At 38.6% G+C, this 21,977-nt stretch overlaps 2 protein-coding genes across 2 annotated transcripts; one reads left to right on the forward strand and one right to left on the reverse strand.

Annotated features, from left to right (window-relative positions):
* The first annotated feature begins 557 nt into the window (after positions 1 to 557).
* On the forward strand, positions 558 to 8,347 carry LOC102238128 (kelch domain-containing protein 10-like). Its single transcript, XM_005802266.3, has 10 exons — positions 558 to 642; positions 1,625 to 1,717; positions 1,805 to 2,026; positions 2,649 to 2,803; positions 2,888 to 3,036; positions 3,139 to 3,223; positions 4,264 to 4,330; positions 4,417 to 4,464; positions 4,553 to 4,692; positions 6,096 to 8,347. The coding sequence occupies exons 1-10, from the start codon at positions 558 to 560 to the stop codon at positions 6,303 to 6,305; spliced, it is 1,254 nt and encodes a 417-aa protein (XP_005802323.1). The 3' UTR covers positions 6,306 to 8,347.
* On the reverse strand, positions 8,094 to 20,774 carry LOC102221736 (low affinity vacuolar monovalent cation/H(+) antiporter-like). The gene is made up of 20 exons (XM_014469967.2): positions 20,603 to 20,774; positions 19,562 to 19,693; positions 19,363 to 19,469; positions 19,164 to 19,278; positions 17,975 to 18,091; positions 17,836 to 17,897; positions 16,558 to 16,710; positions 15,384 to 15,575; positions 15,196 to 15,295; positions 14,976 to 15,117; positions 14,703 to 14,886; positions 13,671 to 13,770; positions 13,305 to 13,438; positions 13,178 to 13,209; positions 12,261 to 12,373; positions 11,284 to 11,429; positions 11,112 to 11,206; positions 10,957 to 11,035; positions 10,767 to 10,875; positions 8,094 to 9,108 (listed from the first exon to the last, which is right to left on the reverse strand). Exons 1-20 carry the CDS (start codon positions 20,670 to 20,672, stop codon positions 9,035 to 9,037), a joined length of 2,256 nt encoding a protein of 751 aa, XP_014325453.1. The 5' UTR covers positions 20,673 to 20,774; the 3' UTR covers positions 8,094 to 9,034.
* Between the last annotated feature and the right edge of the window lie 1,203 nt (positions 20,775 to 21,977).

Genomic DNA, 21,977 nt, shown 5'->3' on the forward strand with positions numbered 1-21,977 from the left:
CTGTGTGTTTAGATGCATTCACACAGTCTAGTTGCTGATCAGATTTTCTTTAACAGTCACCAGCAATTACACTGGGATTACGCATCAGGGTGATGAAGCACATCAGCAAACCCACCTCTGAATGAAATAAATATGAATAAAATCAAGGTTTTGGAAAGTCCCAAAATTTTCAAAACCTTGATTGTGTTGGGGCACAGTCTTTACAAAGCGATTCATGCTCAGAAGCACTCCAGCGTGAAGGAATTCAACAATTCTACAATCAATACAACAACAGAAATAATTTATTTGTCAAAATAGATTATTTCAATACGGATTAATTGTTACTGTCAACGCCGTGCGCGGTGCGGCTCTTGAACGCAACACGAACGATTCTTCGCCCTCTGATTGGTTGATTCAGATCAGCTGGTCAGCTGTGAGCAGCGCCTGTTGGTTTTATTTTGTTGGGAAGCTGGTGCTCGCCTCTTGCAGTCCGATGCCTGGACTTTAGTCACAGGGAGTCCGGTTCCGATCCAATTCTTGGTACTGTGAACCGTCTCTGTCTCTGTGTCTCCAGTGAAATGCCGTCGCTTGAACCGAACGGAACCTCCAGTCACCTCAATGAGTTTGAGAAACTGTCGTGGCGGCCCTCTGTCCGCGATTCAGGTATGTAAACAAAACTAGTTGCTAGCAACAGCGTAGCCTGTAGCATATACAGCATCCCAACGGGAAGTTGTTTTGTTAATTGTGTCTTTGTATGTTGTGGTTATGCGCGTAAAGGTGACACAATGGGAGCTTTCTTTGTTCCCAACTCTGTTAGCTTTAGCCACAGGCCGGAGTTAGCCGCCGCTACTACGGAAGCCTCACAAAAGGTTTTTTATTAGCACTTTTATTGGTATAATTTCATCAAGCGGTCTAGAGCATGTGACAGCGTAAAGGGGAAAACGCTGAAGGAACAGTTCAGGACAAAACTGCAAATAATATTTCTAAATGGGACCTATTAATTGGAAGTAATCATATTTTCAAAGATATTGGTATTTACGGCTGCTGTCATGGACGGAGCAGTAGAAAAAACCAAGAGACTAGCAGAGATCAACAGCTCAGCTGGGGTACAGTCTGCAAACATGAGGAAGTGTAATATCCAAGTTTGCTCAGACAAGACAAAAATGTAACTTTTTGTCTATAGGCTTAGCACTGTGTGGTGGAAAACTAAAACTGCGTGTCACCCTAAATACTCAATACCCACAACAAATCTTCTTTAGCAGGAAAAGATCTGTAGAGTGAAATGCCATCTGAATGAGCTTGAGATGTTTTCACAAAGAAAAATGGTCGAGAAAACTCACAACTCTACATGTGCAAAGCAGTTATTGGCACAACTCACAAAGTCTGCTGCTGTGGTTAAAACAATGAGCAGTTCTACCACATAGGGCCAAATAAAAATTGTGAATAAGGTTAAAAAATGTAAACCAGTTCCCTTTAATTTCATAATTATGTGCTACTTTGTTTCGCCCTACTAGAAGAGAAAAACGTTGATCTTGTTTATTATTATTATTATCCCAGTTATTAACATGTATTATAGTTTATATAGCACTTTGGTCAGCTGAAGTTCTTTTAAGTTTGACTCTTGACTTTGTTTCTTTATTTTCAGGCTCCAAGAAGCGAGCACGATGGCTTCAGGCTCGGCGCATCTTCTCCCCAAACGGCCTCAACCTCCGGATCCCCAACAGGTTCCTGAAAGAAGGTACTGAAACTCCAGGGAAAAGAGACGGATTACGGATAGAATCCAGAGAGAGTCTGCAGCTGGTTAAGATTAAAACTTTTCCCACAGGACACTGCATACCTTCTGCCCGCAGTGGACACCGCTGTGTTGCAGACAGCTCTAACTTGTATGTGTTCGGAGGCTACAACCCCGACTTCGAGGAGGCGGGCGGGTCGGAGAATGAGGACTACCCTCTCTTCAGGGAACTCTGGCGGTTTCATTTCGCCACAGCCACCTGGCAGCAGATCCGCACAGAGGGCTACATGCCCACAGAGCTGGCGTCCATGTCAGGTAAGAACAGACGTGGCACGGTGGAAATAAGAGCAGGCTAGTGTGGGCACACAAATATGCTGTAAATGAAAGTCAAGCTTCTTGTACTTTCAATTTAAGTCTTTTAGAATATAGGCTTGTGTGATTAGTGCATTTTTGAACCTCTAATTAAAGACAGTCTAAGTGAAAACTGCAGCTGGACACCTCTTAGATTATATTTCCATCAAGTATTGTCTCTTTATTGGACAATACTTAGACTAAGATGCTGGTTTGCATGATCTTGTTTTCTCAAATCAGATTTAATGTGGAACATGACGCCTAATAAATATCGCCTGAATATTTTAGGATGATGACTGACTAAATAATGAAATTTCTTCCTTAATTTTGTCTTCACTTAAAGTATTTTCTTTAAGTATGTGTCTCTTATTTCCTTTGTACCTGCTGCTGATTATGTCAGGAGAGAGGAAATGTGTGTTACATTATGGTAGTTTTCAGATTTGCAGGTTCTGGTAGACTGCTAGATTTAAATAACCAGAAAGGCGTGTATGAATATGCAAACTCCGAGATTGTTTTTGTCCTGTGATTTTTATTTTGTGACAGCTTTATGCTGACAGTCGGAGTTAAATCATGTTTTGTCTCTTAGCTGTCTTGCATGGCAACAACTTGCTTGTGTTTGGTGGCACCGGGATTCCCTTCGGTGAAAACAACAGCAACGACGTCCACGTCTGCAACGTCCTGTACAAACGATGGAACCTGCTGAACTGCAAGGGGAAGAAACCAAATAAGATCTATGGACAGGTACCGTTTCTGTCTAGACCTCAGCGCTGTGATGAGTGTTGGCGTTTTCCTTTACCAATCTCTCATCGGACGCTTTGTTTCCAGGCGATGGTCATTATAAACGGCTACCTGTACGTGTTTGGAGGCACAACGGGCTACCTCTACAGCACAGACCTGCACCGGTTGGATCTGAGCACCAGGGAGTGGACCCACCTCAAGCCCAAAAACACACCGTTAGATCTACCTGATGAGAGGTCAGTGAGTTCTGAGCCATCAGACTCGCTCACTGGGTTTATTCTGACCATCATGTCCAGAATATCACAGCGGATAAAGACAGATTGAGTTCTGTTTTTCAGGTACAGACACGAGCTGGCTCAAGACGGACAGAGAATATACATTTTAGGAGGTGGAACCTCATGGATGTCATATCCATTAGATAAAGTAAGAAGAACAAGAATGAAAAACTTGGCATGAACTCCTCACTGTTTGACATTAAACTAGATTAAATGTTTTTTGCTTTAGAGTCAGATAGGGGTAGCAAAGTTACTCTAGTTGCTAAATGTCAGAATAATAAAGTCTTTCTTTAGTTTTGGTATCATTGCCTTTCAAACTGTATGACTTGAGTCAAATGATTTTGGTTTCCTGCCTTGAGTCTCTCTATAATCTGGAGATTTGGCCTTTGCTTCGGGCAGAACTGATGTAACAGAGTCGGGTTTGTTAACTACACAACTCAAACACTCCTGTTGTTTAACTCTGCCTCCACAGCTTTCTTTTTTAAGCCTAAACTTTCTGGCTAATATCTTAAATTGTCTTAATTTTTCCATTTCCGTCTCCCCTCACAATTCGATGCTGCTACTCCTGTCAGTAAGACAGTTGGAATGGTCTTACGTTTATCCTTTTTCCCTCCAGATTCTAATAAAAGTCATCATAACCAAACATTTCAGTGATAATTTAATCATACAACAAATAGTCTCTAAAAAATAGTAATTTCATTGTAGGTATCCATCTTTTATAAGATCCTTTGCTCCTATTCTAGTATAGTTTTGCATATTTTGCACCAGATTGTGATCATATCTGGGCCTCCTTCCTAAACAGAATGATCACTGGACTTTTCCATTGTTTGTGGCATCTTGAATTATCTATAATTGAATCCAAGAATGAACCAGGCATGGAGTTTCACAATTCTTTTCCTGATATCTTGGGCCCTTAAAAAGTCTTCACATCATTAGTGTGGCTGTTCCAAATGGTTTAAAGGTTTAATAATTTTAGTTTAAATGAGGTAAATTTGGTTTCTTTTGTCATTCTGGCATCTTGCAAATAGAAATCATCTTAGTAGTCCTAACTCACCTAAAATGGGAAAGGTTTAGTCTGGTTTAATGTCGGACAGCAAGGTAAACATTTTGTCTTTTTATCTTTAATGAGTAAATATTTGGATTCAATTTTTAAGTGTGTATTTTCATAATTTCATTTCTGCTCATCAGATTCATGCATATAACTTGGAGACTAATTACTGGGAAGAAATTGTAACCAAACCCCATGAAAAAACAGGTATGTTCTTGTTTTTCCTTCCTCTGCTTTTAAGCCAAATGTTGGTTTTGTGAACTCTGTTAAGATTTTAAATCTCGTCACTGCAGGTTATCCTGCTGCTCGCAGGTGTCACAGTTGCGTTCAGGTCAAAGACGGTAAGCAGACTTTCACACAACATTAACACGACACACACGCCTGAAATGCTGGATTTAACCTCTTATCTTTGCCTGTTTGTGCGTTCAGACGTGTTTATATGTGGAGGTTATAACGGCGAGCTCATCCTGTCAGACTTGTGGAAGATAAACCTTCAGACCTTTCAGTGGATGAAGCTGCCCGCCGTGATGCCGGAACCGGCCTACTTTCACTCAGCAGCTGTCACTCCGGTCAGTAACTGAGAGTTTTAATTGCTAATTAATGGATTATATTTTTGTCAATCAGAATTCTGTGGCTGATTTTCAGCCATTGGTTTATTGTAGCAGATCTTTGTAAAGTTCAGTTGCTGCTCTGCTGTGGTGTCTGTACAGAAATCAGCCCTGAACTTTGACACATGATGTGTGTCAAAGTTAATGTCAGACTATTTAAAGTGTCTTTAGCATCTTTAGCTAAAGATGCCATGAAAATTACAAAACCAACATTGGTATATTCTGGACACTGGGGATTCTTAACTGCTCTAAAATTTCCAAAAAGGTCACACATTTCCAAATCTAGCAGTTCCAGGTCAGACAGAGGTTGTAAGTTTAAAATAATGTAGTGGCTCGCCTTCGCTTTACTTAGCCTTCTTGTTATCTGCTGATCTAATTTATGACCCATTTTGATTAAAAAAAGACACATTTGCATTAGTTTAATTTCTTGAAACATTTCTCAATTTAAAAAAGTTGAGAAATGCCAAATGTACATTAATGAAAAAGCTTTAAAGTTCAGTCAAGCCAGAGGAATATAAAAAAATACATTTACATGGAAAATATATGGATTACTGAAGAAACGGTAAATTATAATGAAAACAGTATTTCATTATGCAGAGTATGCGTTGAAAGTCAAAGACACGGTTATCTACGGAGTGAAAGGGGTTTTGATTTGATGACCATTACGATCTTGGAGTATTCTATATTCCACTCATTCATACACAAATAGAGAAGGGCTGCAACTAAAGATTATTTTAGTAATTGATTATTATATCAGGTATTCTAACCATTAATTGGTTGGATAAAAAATTGGCACATTGCGCATATTTTTTTTATTTAACCACTTATGCCTTTTTTCATACAATATTAAAAATACATTAAATGATTCAAAACAAATAATTCTGTTTCTTTTTTAAATAAGAAAATAAAGATTTTATTTTGTTACATAATTTGAACCAGATGAAGCTAAAGCTATTCCGCTTGAGACGTTCTGGGTAGGACATATTTACAGACAACGGTGTTTGTTTTTCCTTTTAAATGCAAAAAATTATATTTTTTTTGTACAGTTTTGGCTTGATTGCTGTTCTAAGCGTTTTGTTTTTTCTTTTTTCAGGAAATGGCCTATTTTTTGAGTCTGTATACTTCAATAAATTGTCAATAAGTTGACAATCTTTTCAAATTTTGATTTATCACAATTAATCTGATTAATTGTTTAAGCCCTAAAATGGAGGAAATTGCATAGTGTTGTAATTCTTCTCCAGAGTAGCAGCTAGTCAGCTAAACCAGCTCGTGTGGTTTTCATGAGGTCAATATGTGCAGAGCTTCAGGCCACAGTATTGTCCATCCACTGGTTTAATGTGTTTTTGTTGTTGTTGCTCCTTCAGGCTGGCTGCATGTACATCCACGGCGGTGTTGTCAACATGTCTGGGAACCAAAGGACTGCCTCTCTGTATAAAGTGTGGCTGGTGGTGCCCAGTCTGCTGGAAATGACCTGGGAGAAGCTGTTGAAATTGTTCCCTCACCTAACGCAGCTGTCCACCCTTCAGCTGCTGAGCCTGGGACTGACACATTCACTAATTCAGAGGCTTAAATAGGCTGAACACACAGACCAACCAAACGGAGAAGGATGAAGACTGACACTAAAGTTGGTTGTAAGTAGGTCAAAGACGGCTTGGTGACGTTAGCTGGGAAAATACTTTGTTTTTGTTGTCGTTCTTTTCTGTTAGAAATTCAAATGTCCATCCAAGGCAGTGACTTGGTGCACATGTAAAACTTAACTTGTAATTTAAAACCTCTGTGCACATTCCTTTCACATGTCCCAGAAACGTGTAAAATATTAAGGTAAATACAAAAAAAAAAAACAGTTCAAACAAACTAAATATGGCTGCAGGCAGTGTGAGTTAACATTTTGCTGTCTTCTGCACCCAGCTGCAGTGCTGAATCTGATGAGATTTCTCACTTGGACCACATTTTCCAGCAGATGAAATCTGCATCTGGTTTATACGTACCTGGTTAGGAACCAATTGTCGGTAAATAATTCTCGACTGAACACAAATCTGAGATGCCTTCAAAGATGTCTAACTGGGGCAGTTGTTTAAGACGCTATGATGTGTTTTGCTATTGAGCATTTCAAACTGAAAAATGATCCATTCATTCGTAATGTTTTGCTTCTGTGATCAGAGGAAAACCCAGCAGCCTCTTTTTAAAGGCTCACTGTGAAACTTCTGGTGCCTCTACAACCATTTCATTGCCTCTGGGTTCCTACGCAGCTTCCAGTACAAAAGTCCGCACATTTCCAGACTCAAATTTCCAGATTTTTCTGCTCAATGCTTTGACAATTACAAAGCAAAGCTTCAGTAGTGCAGTAAAGGGCTATTCCACTACTTTTTAAGTATCTAGACTAATTTGGATCTTTTGGGACTAAATTAATTCTTTAAAACACAATGTGTGAACTTTTACACTTCATTCTGTTATGCCTAAACCAGGCCTACTTTAAAAACTTACTTTGTTTACTAAAACCCATAAAAGTAGTGAAAAGGACCCTTTTTGATTCTGTTTATTTGCCTATTTGATAGCAACTCAAAAATCAAAATTTTTGAGTTGCACATCAAATGTCAGACTCAATTAGTGATGGGGAAAATCTAAGAAATAAAATAAAGATTTCAATAAATATCTTGGCTTTTTTTTTTAATTGTACTTTCTGATATTTTAAAAACTAGTAAAAAAAAAGTCTGGAAACTGATTTTTTTTCTGTACTTAGTTTTCTGTTACATTTTTCAGATGTGGAAATAGGAACCCAGTTTCTTGGTCGTGAATTTGCACGACATCCACCACAGTTCTCTGTTATTTTCCTTTCTGCATTTGGTGCCTTTTCATCCCTCAAATTGCAGATTATTCAAACTTTATTTGTATTTTTAGGAAGGATATGAACTTATTTTGAACCACGGCGATGGTTCTCCACACTTGAGCCTTCAGATGCTGTTCCTGGTTCCTCAGGAGGAACTCCAGCAGACTTTACAGAAACTTTTTAATTATTTATTTTAAACACTGTGCTGCTCATTTCATCAACTGGTGACGACATGTCCTGTATCGGTTGCCTCTTTTGTTCCTGACCCCATTTCCAGTTTTTGCATGGTAACATGCTGTAACGTTTCTGTTCACTCTTTAGGTGGTGTTTGTATCTTAAGCTGCTGTGTAATTCTGCAGTTCTCGTCAGTGCGTGTGACGTACTCAGGATATTAAAAACTGTGATAGGTGTGAAGTGCTCTGCAGACAAACCGAACGTAGGAAAACTTAATTAGGCGATACTGTGTTTATGTTTCCAGACAGGCCTTTTTATTTGTCACCAAAACTGTTACGGTTGATGCTTTTGAATTGTTTTAACCCCCCATCCTCCTCTCTCTTTTTTTTTTTTTTGAGATTTTGTGGCCTTATTTATGCTTGAAGCTCAAATGTATCAACCTGATTAAGTTTTAATTCTGTGAAAGTGAAATCTTCTGCTTGCATATGGTCTGCATGTCGCTGTGTACAGAATCCTCTGGGGAACAAATGGATGTTTCCTCAGAGGAAAATATGGCTGCATTGTTTTGTAAATCTTGTTCTCTGGTCTGTGCAAACAATAAAAACAGGCAGCTGTGTGTTTTTTTTTTTTTTGTTTTTTTTTTGAGAAATTTTGTGTAGATATGTTTTATTTCTGCTCAAGCTCAATCGGTCTGCAGTAGTACGCAGGTTAATCCTCATCAACCATGTAATAAAACTTATTCAACTCAAACAGAAAAACGTATTCATCTTATTAACAAAGAAAAGGAGGTATTTCGAACTTTGTTAAATTTGATTGTTTAAAGCCCTTTTTTGTAATTTATGTTTTGTGTATACCTAAATTTTAACCAAATCATAAAATAAACTGCTCAGTGTTATAATTATTGTAAATCACATAAATTAACTTTTATTGAGATTAACTTTTACAAACTTTCACAAATGTTTTAAATATGTTTATATGTATTTTGTACCAGTTTAAAAATACTACTTTTAGTCCTTTATATTTTTAAAAAGGGACTATTTTTTAAAAATAAATCAACTCAACTATACATTACACATCTATCAATATTGTTTACAAGTTATAATAGTGCATTTAGTAGCACCTACCTGAGTTAATTTTGTTTGCATGGAGAAAACGCTTCAGATTTCCTTCAAGATTTCACCCATCAACACTCAGAAAACCCCACAGAGATTCTGTGCAACTGATATTTGCTCATTTTGAGTCTTTCATATTTAAAAAAAAATTTTTTTAAAGTGCTAATTGAGATGAAACTTGGTTCTGTTCTCAACAGCCAGATGGAGACGGAGCAAAGTAATACAAAGCCAGGAGGATGAGGTAGACGACCACCAGGGCTGTACCTGAAAAGACACAAATGATCAGAAGTAAAAAATAAAATAACATACTGTGAGATTTCAGACACAGAGGTTGCTTTCACAGTGGGAATAAACTAAAGCTGCTGAGATATTTCCTCTATTACATCAGTGTCAAACTCATTTTCATTTTGGGCCAAATCAATATCACGAATGCTCTTAAAGGGTTGCTTGTGCCAGAATGCATTGATAAAACCTGTTCACAAGCTGCTAAAATATCAAAAAATTATTAAAATCAAATACGTTTTTGAGAAAAATCTCCAATAAACTCAAAAGTGTGGGGATTTGTTGATTTTGTGTGAATTTCCACAATATTTCTCAAGAAAGTGCAGGGATTGGTTGGTATAATTTGGCAGTAAGCAGATAAAAGCTGCTTTGATTTGATTAATATCAGGGCCTCATAAAAAGCTATGGTGGGCACAATTTGGCCCACAGACCTTGAGTTTGATCTATAACAACTATGATATAGAGGTAATATAGTTATACCAAAAATATCCAGTACAAACAAATGAATGCAGCATTGTTTTACACCCGAACACAATCAGCATGTCTAAGTGTCAAACTAAGTGAGCGCAACTTTAAAAAGCTTTAAAAAGATTTTAAAAATTTAATTTGAGAGAATTCCCAGCAACTGCTAAGCTCAATTTGGGAACAATGTTTTTCATGCAGCTGCAGCCCAGAACCAGATCCCCAGGTCAGAGAAACCGGATAACTCTGAACCCAAACTACTAACAACATATGAGATGCAAATCTAAGGAATCGGAGATGATGAGGTTGGATTTTCTAACACCTGCACATGCTGCATTCAGGTACAACACCAGGCAGCTGAAATATCAAAACAACTCCAAAGTGATTTTAACATGTTTTATCTTCAAATATGAACATAGTTTTATTTTTTTAACCTTGACCATTTTCAAGTGATTCTATTTTTTTTGCATCATCTATCCATCAACCTGGTGAAAAAGTTGCAGATTAACAGCAACATATTTAGATTTTAAGTTAACAGAAAAGCACTAATCTACTTTAGAGATGTATCAGAATGCATGATGTATCGACATTAACGCAGATACCAGCTGATGTGTTGTAAATTTTAACATAATCAGTCCCAAAAGTAAAACTGGGTTGATATTAATACCCAATATTTATATATTTTTTTGGGTTGTTTAACAGAAGCAGAGAAGAAATGTCTGCGATGTGACTCACATCATGCGAGTCAAAAGCATAGGGAAATGTACGTAATATATAGTATTGATAAATATCAGCTGTTGGCCATATCGGCTATATTAATATCTGGTATTATCAGCCCAAATTTCTATATTAACGTAGAAATGTGTACACAGATTCTCAGTTGAGGAACTATCATGCAACCATACCACATATTTTATTGCTGGTGTGACATCACACACAGTCAGAGTTGCTCCTGCAGGAATAATTTTACATAACATAATTAGCATTTTTCTTTAGGTAGTTTTAATACTCCTGTCCTGTTTATGTAACTTCTGTACTGAACCTGCAGTTTAACTCTTAAAGGCTAGAATCAGATACTGTAAATAAAGCAATCATTTAGATAAACCAACACCTCTGATGTGTGTTGTTGCCCCAAGTCTTAATTTCATTTTGTAAGCATCCAGTTGATCAGGACTCACCCTGGAAATAATCCGACTTGCCATCCATGAAGATGTAGTTGACCAGGATGACACTGAAAATGCTGGCCCACAAGTGCTGATCGCTGAAGAGCAGCACGAAGCCCACATCCTATTGACAAAAAAGCAGAAACTGGTTATCAGTTTAAATTTTTATTAACTAATTATAAGAAGAGGGAGGAAAGTGACATACACAGAAGGCATTAAAAAAGACCAGTATTGGAATCTGCAGCATGCAGACCTGCACAGCTATGCATCTTCCAACCTCCAAACTGGGGAGGAAACACAGCAAATGTAAGGAATAGAAACCAGTTTGTAGCTTTCCATCTCTAGTACGACTCAAGTGACCTTAAGCTGATGTTGTTCTGGAGTGCGAACTGGATCCCATTAACAATCTCTGGGATCTCCGGGACCATTGCGAGAACCGTCACCCCGATGAAGTACTACAGGAGGAAAGACGTAGGGAGGGTCAGCACAGTCAGGAAAGAGTCTGAGCATGCTCAGATGGCGGGAGACCGACCTGAGAGACGTTGGGCTGGTTGAGAATGGGCTGGATGTGCTCGGTGGCAAGGTCGGCACAAGCGGACGTGAGAACGGTGGCCACAATGAGGATGAGCAGAGACCTCCAGCGGGACCAGTGGACCACCGTCCCATGATGAACGGTCTCTGATCAGACACAAATTATCGTGTGAACATCAGGGTTTACTGTAAACCGGACTGGATTTGATGTTGATTTGGGGCTTTATTTATTTTCTACAGTTCTTCCCTATAAGTCTAACCTCAGCATTGTTAAAGTCAGGACCTTCCAGAAGCTTATTGTTGCGTTTTTTTTATCCATTCCAAACCATTTTTGGGGGGAAGCTTGAGAACATCCACCTGTATCAAAGTTTCAACCATCTTAACAAAAACCGCTTTCACTGATGAACAAGAAAAATGTACGAACCGCCAGAAATCAAGCCCATCTTAATCCAAAACACACCTGAACACCAGACTGAAGAAGAAGCTTTTGCGCCAAAACTAACATTTTCCCGCTGCCTACATGGATAAACCAAGCTTATTCTGGAAAAAGGTTTTAACCTCAAATGAGACAATGATTGAACTATTTGGTCTCGATGACAAAAAGTGTGTCTTCCAAACTATCAAGCACAGAGGTGGGAGGCTCATGCTGTGGGGCTGTTTTGCTCCCAGAGGTACAAACAGGAAGGGATACTAAGTAAGAAGGTTGACATCCAAATTTCAATCTCTAGACGGCTGAAATGAGGACACAGATGAGTTTCCCTACAGGATCCCAAACAGACAGCAGAACTTATTGTCTGGCTAACATTAAGCTTCTTTGATAGTCGATCTAAATCCATCTATCAACAGCTTTTACCATCCGATGCCGTACGTCTCAAACACATGACTCAAAGCTACGTATGTGTGTAAAGCTCTGCCCTGAACAGTAACAATGAAGCGTTGTTGGTTTGCCGTTCGATGGGAGTCGTGTGCGAGTCTCACCTTGCCCTTCTCCAACATGGATGTTATAAATGTGCGAATGCGTCTTCAGAGTGAATATCAGTCCAATGATGTAGGCAGCAGGCAGGAGGGCGGAGACGGTGTACACCAGAGGCCTAACAAGAACACACAGCCAAACACAAAGGCTTAGTTTTAACCCTGGACTCTGGGAGAAGAGCAGGAACATTTTTCCAGACTTTGTCATCTTTTTCTATTGTCTACAAGTTGTCTTTCTGTCAAACCTCCTTCTTTTACTCCTTTCTCATCCCCTTATTCCCACCCTCCATCACTAAATATTTCATTTTCTGTTTTTTCTTTGCTTCCTCATCTCCTTCCTGGTTTTCTAGTAACAATCCTTCTTTCCTTATGTTCTTTGTTCTTCCATTGCTTGTATTCTTTTCTTTTCTCCTACCTATTCTCATCCTTTTACATTTACCTTGTGCCCTTTCTGCCTTTCTCTTCTTTCTTGTGACATTCTGTCCTTCTTTCCCATCCTCCCTTCCTTGTGTGATTCTTCCCCGTTTCCAGTTTTTTCCAGGTTCCACGTATTTAGCCAACCATTATAGAAATAGCTGACATAACCTCACACTGATCTTTAGTGTTTTACATTTAAAATTAACACAGAACTGAAAACTTTTCCTTTTGTTCATCCTCTTTTCCTCCCCCATGCTCTTCCTGTTTTTTTTTTTGTGATGTTACCATTTTACGTCCTTGTCTCTGTTCTTTCTTTCTCCTGTTCTTCTTCCCTCTCCTTTCATTCAGGTTGGTGTCTTTCCACATTTTTAGTCTACCAACTGTAGAAATATCTGCCACAACCTCACAGTGATCTTTACTCTTTTATATTTTATAAACTGAGAACTCTGGAAAGTCGAGTCTGGAAAAGTCTGAAATTTAAGCTATAAGAATAAAGCAGCACTCACTGGATGTGGTCACGAAACAGAGTGCCATTTTTCTGAGAAAACAAGACAAAAATCAGTCTTAAAGGCAGCAGTAAATATAAGTGACCATGTTAGAGCAGCAGTCTGTGAGCTCTTGATATCTACTGACCAGATCGTAGTGGCAGTTGTGGCACACAAACGGACCGCTGGCGTTGCTCGAGCCGTTTCCTCCCGTGGCGTTGGTGCAGGCGTCACACACCAGGTTCCCGTACGCCTTGGAGAAAAGCGTGGGGGCAAAAACACCTGCAAGACACCGAAAAAATAACCTTGTTCGACTAATTTAGACACACAAAAGAAATCCTAATTCTTTGCTGATCACTAACAACTTTGTTACTACATTGGAGTGAAATACAGACCATCTCAAGCTTTTCTCTGTCTTCTTAGATCCATTTATTGTTCACCTTAAGATAACATCCAGATTTGTTGGAAAGCGTCCCAAACAAAACTGGCTGCTACTTAAATACTAAATACTCGCCTCCCACAGAGATGAAGAGCAATGCAGAGCTCACTCCCGCAGATCGGCTGTTGAATCTTTGCTCGCTGTGTTTCAGGCCCCCGATTATCATGCAGATGCCCTAAAAATAAAAACATGTTTTATCCAAGAAACACTGGAAATTTTTTAATACATCTTGAATATTTTTTTAAATTAAATTTGAGAAACGTATTTGGTTATTTTATGTTAGCTAAAACAAGCAAAAGAAATTACAATATTTACTCATTTGCACAAGTTTAACAACTAACTAGAAGTGCATCTCAGTAAATTAGAGTGTGATGGAAAAGGTGTATTTATTTGTGCTTATATGAATCCCACAGGGTGGTATATATACAGTATCTAAAGTGTTATTTTCTGGTAAGTTTGATAATTATGACTCAGCAAATGAGAACTCAAAATATTTTTTATCAGCTACTTTGAATATTCCAGTAGGCAAATAAAAAGGACTTGTAATAAAAAAATGTCTTCTGTATGAATTATTCCCTCAGGTGTTAAGGAAGCGCAGGTTCCTTTAATAGCCTCCAGCTCATCTTCTTTTAACAAAACTACATAGACTCTCTATGAGATTTAGGTCAGGGACATTCGTTCCTCAATTAAATACACTGAAACCATGTTTACTAAACTAGATGTTGGTGTCACAACCTGTTGGACAATTAAATCAGCATTTTCATAAAGCTGGCAAAAAGCACAAAGAGTAAAAAATGTTTCCAATAAATAGATTTTCTTGTTCACCTTTTTCTATCATTCTATCACACTTTTTTCCTTTCACTCAACTTTACGCCTGGCTACAGAACCCAGTGAAAAACAGTGACTGACAATAAAAGCTGGAAATATGTCACTCTGTGTATTGATTGTTTCACTTTAAATAAATTATGCATGTAACTGTTTCTGCAAAAGCCTGCAGGATTGTAATGAGGGATTATTTTCACATAAATATAGTTTAAAAGAGAATCTGTAAATTGTCTTGCTTATTAGCTATAATTCAGGATGTTTTTTGTTAATATACATGCTCACAGGGATGAAGAGGATGCATCCGAGCAGAGTCCCAGTCAGCGCCGCCTTTACGACCTCCTGCAGACAGGGATTGGCCCCCCGGTGGCCTCTGAGCAGGGCTGTGATGTAAAAGGTCAGCTCTGTGATGGAGCCGAAGGTGGCGTTCACCACAGCGCCGACAGCGAAGTTACTCTGGGCGGCGATACTGCAGAAATGGAGAATGTTACCATCAGATTTGCTTTGATAGAAAACCTTTTCTTTTTCCCACTGTGCAGAGGATCACGGTCATTTCACCTTGCGATGCCCATGCCGATGTAGTAAGACAGGGGTATGATGGAGCTGATCGCTGTGGCAAACTTGACATCTGAACTGGCAAACTGGTTTTCTCTGTCAACATATCCGATTACCAGGGCAACAATAACTAGGGGGAGGAGGTCTGAGGGGGTGAGTCAAAGATTTTTACAAGTCTTGCCATGGCACACAAACACACAGAGAGAGAAAAACTGAAGGATACTGACAGCAAACACATTGATCCCATCAACAGTGTATTTGTAGTAGTACCAGTTTGCAGCATGGTAGCAGCACAGCAGAGCTCTGGTCTCATAGCCTTGATGCTGCAGGTCAGGTTAAAAGCACAAAGACAGAGATGCTTCTCTAGACATCCTGATGCGGTTAATAATAATCACTTCATCCACCTTTTACCTTCAGGTGAGAGCTGGAGGACAGCAGGACGTCCTCAGGAGGCAGGAGCAGAATGACGCTCATGGTCTGAGCGCTCATCTTGGAGACCGGGATGGTGAAGACCAGGATCCAGGAGACGAAGCAGACCAGAGAATGGACGACAGCCAGGGGAGGAAAACCCAGCAGCAGCCAGATGTAGGTGGAGAGACGATGCTTGATAACAAGGAGAGCACTTTGTGTAAACAAACAGGGTCTTTAAAAAGCTCTGGGTGTGTAGGAAGTCCAAGCCGTTCTACTCTGGCAAGTATTTAAAGTCTTTACAAGCTGTGTTTCAGCTCCTCTGTTCCTGCTAAAGAAAACATCCACACAGCATGATGCTGCCACCATCGACTGACTGTGAGGACGGCATGTTAAGGGTTTAGTGCAGCATCATATTTCCACCACACATGATATTTTGCACCAAAGTCCACTGCAAAGGTCACTGTATGACCCTTGAACATCTCCACCTATTGTCATGTTACAACTACAAAATACAATATAATTTATTGGGAGTTTATGTGATAAACCAACAAAAAACAGATTTTAAAGTGGCAAAAAAATAATGAATTAAAAAAATATATTCAGCCCCTTAACTTAAAAATTGTAGAACCGCAAAAGCAAAATCTTACCAAGGATTTTTGATCTATTTTTTTAGTGCAAATATAAGTACACTTGAAATAAGACAAAAATAACTTGGAAGTAAAATTTCAGCAAGATATAGGAGCTTGTTTTAAGTCAATAATTTGATAATATTGATAAAAAAAGTTGTTCCACTGGCAGAGTATGTAATTTATAACATCATTTCTCCCATGCCATGAATCATTTTCCTTGCACTTCACAACTATGCACTACTTTGTGTTGGTTTGTCACAAATATCCAAATAAAACTATAAAGTTTGGTCTGTACGTGACAAAATAAGAAGTGGTTAAAGGAGTAGGAATACTTTTGCGAGGTCATGTAACTTAAAGCTACATTATAACAGATTAATAATTTGTTCAGCTGCAAAATTCCAACTAAATTTCAATCACATTTTACAAAGCATTTTCAAACACCTGAACAACTTGCACACCAATCTTCAGAGTAATAACAAACACTCAAAGCCATCTGTGTATTTTTCTCTGCATGTTCTAAAGCCTGTGTGATTGTAAACATTTACCCAGTAAGGAGTGCGAGGAGGTCGTTCCGGCACCTCTGGAGCCGGTCCCTCTGTGGCCGAAGGCAGCAGAACCGAGGAGCTGTCCGCCACCGTCTCCACGCTGCACTCACAGTCTGGTGCCTCCTCACAACATCTCCTCAAAGTGGTTCCAATCTGGACAACCAACCACAGGGAGGAGTTATTTCTCTGTCGCTACTCATCTACAATGCACGTCTGGAAACACTAACTTAAGATCTCATTTTCAAGACAGCGTTATTAAAACAGCTTGAAAGATTTCGGTAACACTTTATTTGACGGGGTGCGCATAAGACTGACATGACACTGTCGTAAACACGACATAACACCTGTCATGAAGATGACGGAGTTTTCATGAATGTTTATGACTCTTGTCAGGAAGTGTCATTTGGCAAATAATGCACTTTTAATGCAAAGTTGCATTAAAAGTTGCATTAAAAGTCCATCAAAATTGTCAACTTTGCATTAAAAGTGTCATTATTTACCAAATGACACTTCATGACAACAGTGGTAAACATTCATGAAAACTCCTTCATCTTCATGACAGGTGTTATGTCATGTTTGTGACAGTATCATGTCAGTCTTATGCGCACCCCGTCAAATAAGGCGCTACCGAGATTTCTAAGAAATAGCAGTCAACAATAGAGTAACTGCAGTTTGCAAAATCGCACACACAGAAAATCCTTGTGAAAGCGCACACAGGGTCAGTACGATCCCGCCGGACCGCGAACAGAATAAAAAACTTGTAAGGTCTAAATGACACCGTCTCAGATGTTAATGAACCCTAGGTGATCCTGTAAATTAATATTTTCATGTTAAATTTGAGTTGAAATTTTAAAAAAGCACAGAAAGTGAAATAACCAAAATTATAGGATTTTATGCAAATGCTACTTTATAGACCCATAATATTTGAAAAAGATGGTTATATCCACAGAGATCTCAAATGGCATGAATGGATTATAACAATGATTTTTCAAGTTAAAATATGCAACGCGAGAAAAGAAGCAGAAACAACTAAGCAAATACTAAATTATCTCTCATTTCTTTTCTTTCAAACTCAAAGGAAGCAAAGTTTAAGCAACATCTGCAGTGTTGCAAACATGATCTGCAGCTGCAAGTTTCAAAATGTGTGGTTTTAGTCAGGAAAAAATTATTTCTGCTCTCCTCACCACAAAACTAAGCAATAATGCCGAAACATGATTCAGCAGGACTCAATCTTAAAACAGCAAGCCGAACAGGAAAGAGGCTGAGCAGAAGCAATACCTCATGGATCGTGTTTCCAAATGGCCACAGGAAGTAGCAACACAACTTCCAGCAAAGCTTCCCTGAAGTCACAGAAAACAAAAATAAAAAATAAAAATGAGGCAGACATCTTATATTTAACACAACATGTCCCACCTACCATAGGGTAAGCCGATAACAGTGATGAACATCAGAATACCGACCAAAAAATACGCCAGAGACACCCACCAACCAAACAGGAGCACATACACAAGATTTCCACACGTGATGAAGTGACCTGAAAACAGAGCCACACAAAAACAAAGCTCAAAAATCTTTTAGCAAACTTCAGAACAAAATTTCAATCAGTGTAATTACCAAAACTAGGCCTGTCACGGTAACAAATTTTGCCGGACGATAAATTGTCCCAGAAGTTATTGTGATAAACAATAATATTGTTGTTTTGAGACCTTTTTTTTTAAAGGTTTTGTTGGCTCTAGTGGCCTTTATTTGAAAGTAGTTTGACAGGAAACAGGGTAATCAGAGAGGGGGAAGACATGCGGCAAACGTCGCCAGGCCGGGAATCGAACCTACGACCACTGCTACAAGGACTAAGGCCTCAACGTGGGTCATGCTTTGCCCCTGCGCCACCATAGCACCCCGTTTTGAGACCATTTTAAAGAAATAAAACAGTAACGGCAAAAAGATAATACAAGAACATATTCTGAAAGATCAATAAACTTTAAATTTGAATGGACATTTAACACTTGGACTCGAAGACGTTTTAAATATCCAAACTAAATAAACAAAGCAACTAATAAAATTCATTTTGAAGTCGTTCTAAATAAAATTGTCCTTCAAAAAAAGAACTAGTTGAGACCAGAGCACCAAACTGAAGACTTTTATCATCCAGTTCTTGGTAGAAAGAGAGAGAGAAAAGAAAAACAATAAATTATGCCTGTGGAAATGATTGAGTTTTTTTTATTTATCATGCGATTAATTGATTTATTGATTGTTGTGAAAGGCCTAACCAAAACATCTTAATACAGGTTTCACATCCTCTTCGACATATTGTGATATTTATAACATCTCTGTGCAACTAATCTACTGGTGCAACTCAGTAAATTAGTCTATAATCAACAAGAGGCTTCATTCTAATTTCACAGAAAAATTACCATAGACATAAAAATATATCTCTCTTTGGCTTCCGAATCTATATAATAACGAGTTTCCCCATTTGAACAGAATTATTAAAATAAATTTACTTTTTGATAACTTTATAATTTCGCGATGTGCACCTGGATAAGTACAAGAGCAGAAATAATAAGCAGCAAAGCTTTAGGCAGCAGTTAAAAGCAGAAGATCTGTACCTGGACCTGAATGTGGTTTGATGACGTTCAGTTCAGAGTAAAGCTCCTTCACAACATCTGACCGGTCTTCAAACGGTCGCGCCGTGACGTGGCTCTTCCACTTTCTGAAACCAAACTGATTCACAGACCAAATTATAAATTTCCCAGCCCTTTACACTCTGGTAACTCTAACCTGCAAGAAAACCCCTCGCTGTCTCACCCTGTAGTTGTTGACCAGCTTGTTAGCCTCCACTTCATTCTCCACTCTGATGGTTCTCTTGCTCTGTATCTCCTCCCAGCTGGCTTCACAGACATGCTGGCTCGCACCTGCAGCAACAAGCATGACACTGACCAGTTAACACTTGTCAACCTGCTGGGAAACGCTGCTCATATGTAACGTTCTGGTACATAAGACCTACAAGCGGCTGCGGGACATAAGGAGTGATGTGGAGACGGAGTGTGTGTGGCATCAGGTAGTTGGGTCTCCTGCAGTCCGTCATGGATCTCCTCATGATTGTAACTCGTATGAGGATCAAGAACACATGAAGGATCTGTAACACCAGAGAGGAGATTGTTTTACTGCATTTAGTCACGACAAACACTGCATGTACTGGAACAGCGAAGACCAAACAAGATGTTCTTTTATTTTTTTTCCCATTTGTACGGAGTCAGAATGTCACATCTTACTCGTTAATAATTATAAGATCGTATGTATTTCGATAGACAATACAGACAAAACAGTACCGACACCATTACTAGATTAGAACAAAAATCTTGACTTCCCCTTTTGTCAAGATATCAGTGCTCACCCATTTTAGCCTAGAGCCTAGTTTTGGTTCCTATTTCTGTGTTGTTGTCTGGGCTTCACAAGGTGAATGAGGAAATATGACAGGCAGAGTAGCATGTTGGTGATTTTAGTCAGTGAATATGACAATTTGGGGGTTACATCTAAAAACCTCCCTGTAGTGATTTTGTTAATTCTGTAACATATAACAAATATAAACATTTGCTAAACGTGTGTTTTTGCTTCAATCCCCTTGATGATCACGTTAACTAAGCAAATTTAAAAATATACTTTTTAATTTAAGTCGCTGTTGTGATTTAAAAAAAAAATTATTATTATTGTTTTAGCAATATTCGTTTTGGAAGATTTTTTTCCCTCGACTAGCATAAGAAATGGTAATATTGAATAGTTAAGTCTGTAGTTTGTGCAGCTATTTGTGTCACAGTTAATACCATCCAAACAGCCACACTGGGGGAAAACCTACTAATTAATACAGTGTGACTGTCTGTCTGCATTAGTGCTCTGCTTCCGAAAACTGGTAAATAACGATTGAAAAATAAGCAGTAAAATGAAGATGGAGAATGCTGAAGACATCCACTTTTATTAGTGATGAAATCTGCAGGTTATAATAAAGTTTTAAGTCGAAGGAAATCAAATATACTCATGATCCGCTCACCCTGCGACTGTTCTGCGGTCTTTCTCCTCCGGCTGGTCGAGTCTGAGCTGCGTGTGGACGACAGAGACATTTCTCCCAGTAAAACCAGTCACCCTCACCACTAACCCATTCACTCTCCGCAAGCACAAGCCTTCATATTCTCTGGATCAGGCGCCGCTGTCGCCCCGCTTCTGCGAAGACAGACAGGCTTATGCCGCTTGGAATTGTGGGGGATGTAGGCCAGTCGTGGTGGTCACTTCTTAAAGAAAACGTGCACAATTCAGGAGCGCTTTTGATGATGTAAATATGAAGAATATGACTTCAAATGTAACTTGAAATAGTTCAAAGGTAACTTGTCATAGTTATTTTTTTATGTTGAAATTTGGAGTCCATTCTGATTACAAAAGGCATAAGATCAGAGCCAAGCGAAGGTCTGCAGAATTTAGTGTGGATCACTTCACTATGCAAACACTCTGGACTGATGAAGATGTATGCTTGTAAATGACGGCATGACTCCTGGGCTAATACTCATCTGACCACTTGGGGGCACTCGAGGAACACCAGAGCTTAGCGGATTGTTGAAAAACTAAAGAGGTTGATTTTAAGAAAAAAGTGTCAAATTGGTCCTGAAGTGGTTTAACACCTTGATCCCAATTTATGTGAAGCATGTGATACATACTTCAAAGATCTCTCAAGAAATTCACATGTTCTCTCTCTCTCTCTCTCTCTTTCTCTTTCTCTTTCTCTTTCTCTTTCTCTTTCTCTTTCTCTCTCTCTCTCTCTCTCTCTCTCTCTCTCTCTCTCTCCTCTCTCTCTCTCTCTCTCTCTCTCTCTCTCTCTCTCTCTCTCTCTCTCTCTCTCTCTCTCTCTCTCTCTCTCTCTCTCTCTCTCTCTCTCTCTCTCTCTCTCTCTCTCTCTCTCTCTCTCTCTCTCTCTCTATATATATATATATATATATATATGTATATATACATATATATATACATATATATATATATATATATATATATATATATATATATATATATATATATATATATATATATATATAATTTATTTATTTAGAGGTTCCAGAAATAAAAACTCAAAGCAATGTATGTTAATTCTGTAGCTGATTTCATTAGCCTATCTTGACTATTGAAAATAAGTGATAAACAGCGCCACCGTCTGATCAAAAGGCAGTATGAAAGGTATTCTGTGAGTCATGCAAAATACAGAGACATGTTGACTGAAAATTAATTATAACCAAGGAAAGAAGTTAATTGTTAAATATTGAATATTAATAAAGATGAGAACGTGAAGTACAGTGGTGGGCAGTAATGGACTATATTTACTTGAATACTGTATTTAAGTACCTTTTCAAATTTAATTTTTGAAATAAATATGAAAAGTGGGA

This window comes from Xiphophorus maculatus, chromosome 2 (genome assembly GCF_002775205.1).
Source record: "Xiphophorus maculatus strain JP 163 A chromosome 2, X_maculatus-5.0-male, whole genome shotgun sequence".
NCBI lineage: Eukaryota > Metazoa > Chordata > Actinopteri > Cyprinodontiformes > Poeciliidae > Xiphophorus > Xiphophorus maculatus.

What these genes read in the sequence shown, in the direction of transcription:
- LOC102221736 (XM_014469967.2), bottom strand. Translation starts at nt 20,672, where the DNA reads ATGTCTCTGTCGTCCACACGCAGCTCAGACTCGACCAGCCGGAGGAGA. An exon ending in TTGGAAACACGATCCATGAG is followed by an intron (nt 16,711 to 17,835) that starts GTATTGCTTCTG and finishes TTGGTTGTCCAG; the next exon opens with ATTGGAACCACTTTGAGGAG. An exon ending in CAAGTCGGATTATTTCCAGG is followed by an intron (nt 9,109 to 10,766) that starts GTGAGTCCTGAT and finishes GTGTCTTTTCAG; the next exon opens with GTACAGCCCTGGTGGTCGTC.
- LOC102238128 (XM_005802266.3), top strand. Translation starts at nt 558, where the DNA reads ATGCCGTCGCTTGAACCGAACGGAACCTCCAGTCACCTCAATGAGTTT. An exon ending in AGAGCTGGCGTCCATGTCAG is followed by an intron (nt 2,027 to 2,648) that starts GTAAGAACAGAC and finishes TTTGTCTCTTAG; the next exon opens with CTGTCTTGCATGGCAACAAC. An exon ending in TTGCGTTCAGGTCAAAGACG is followed by an intron (nt 4,465 to 4,552) that starts GTAAGCAGACTT and finishes TTGTGCGTTCAG; the next exon opens with ACGTGTTTATATGTGGAGGT.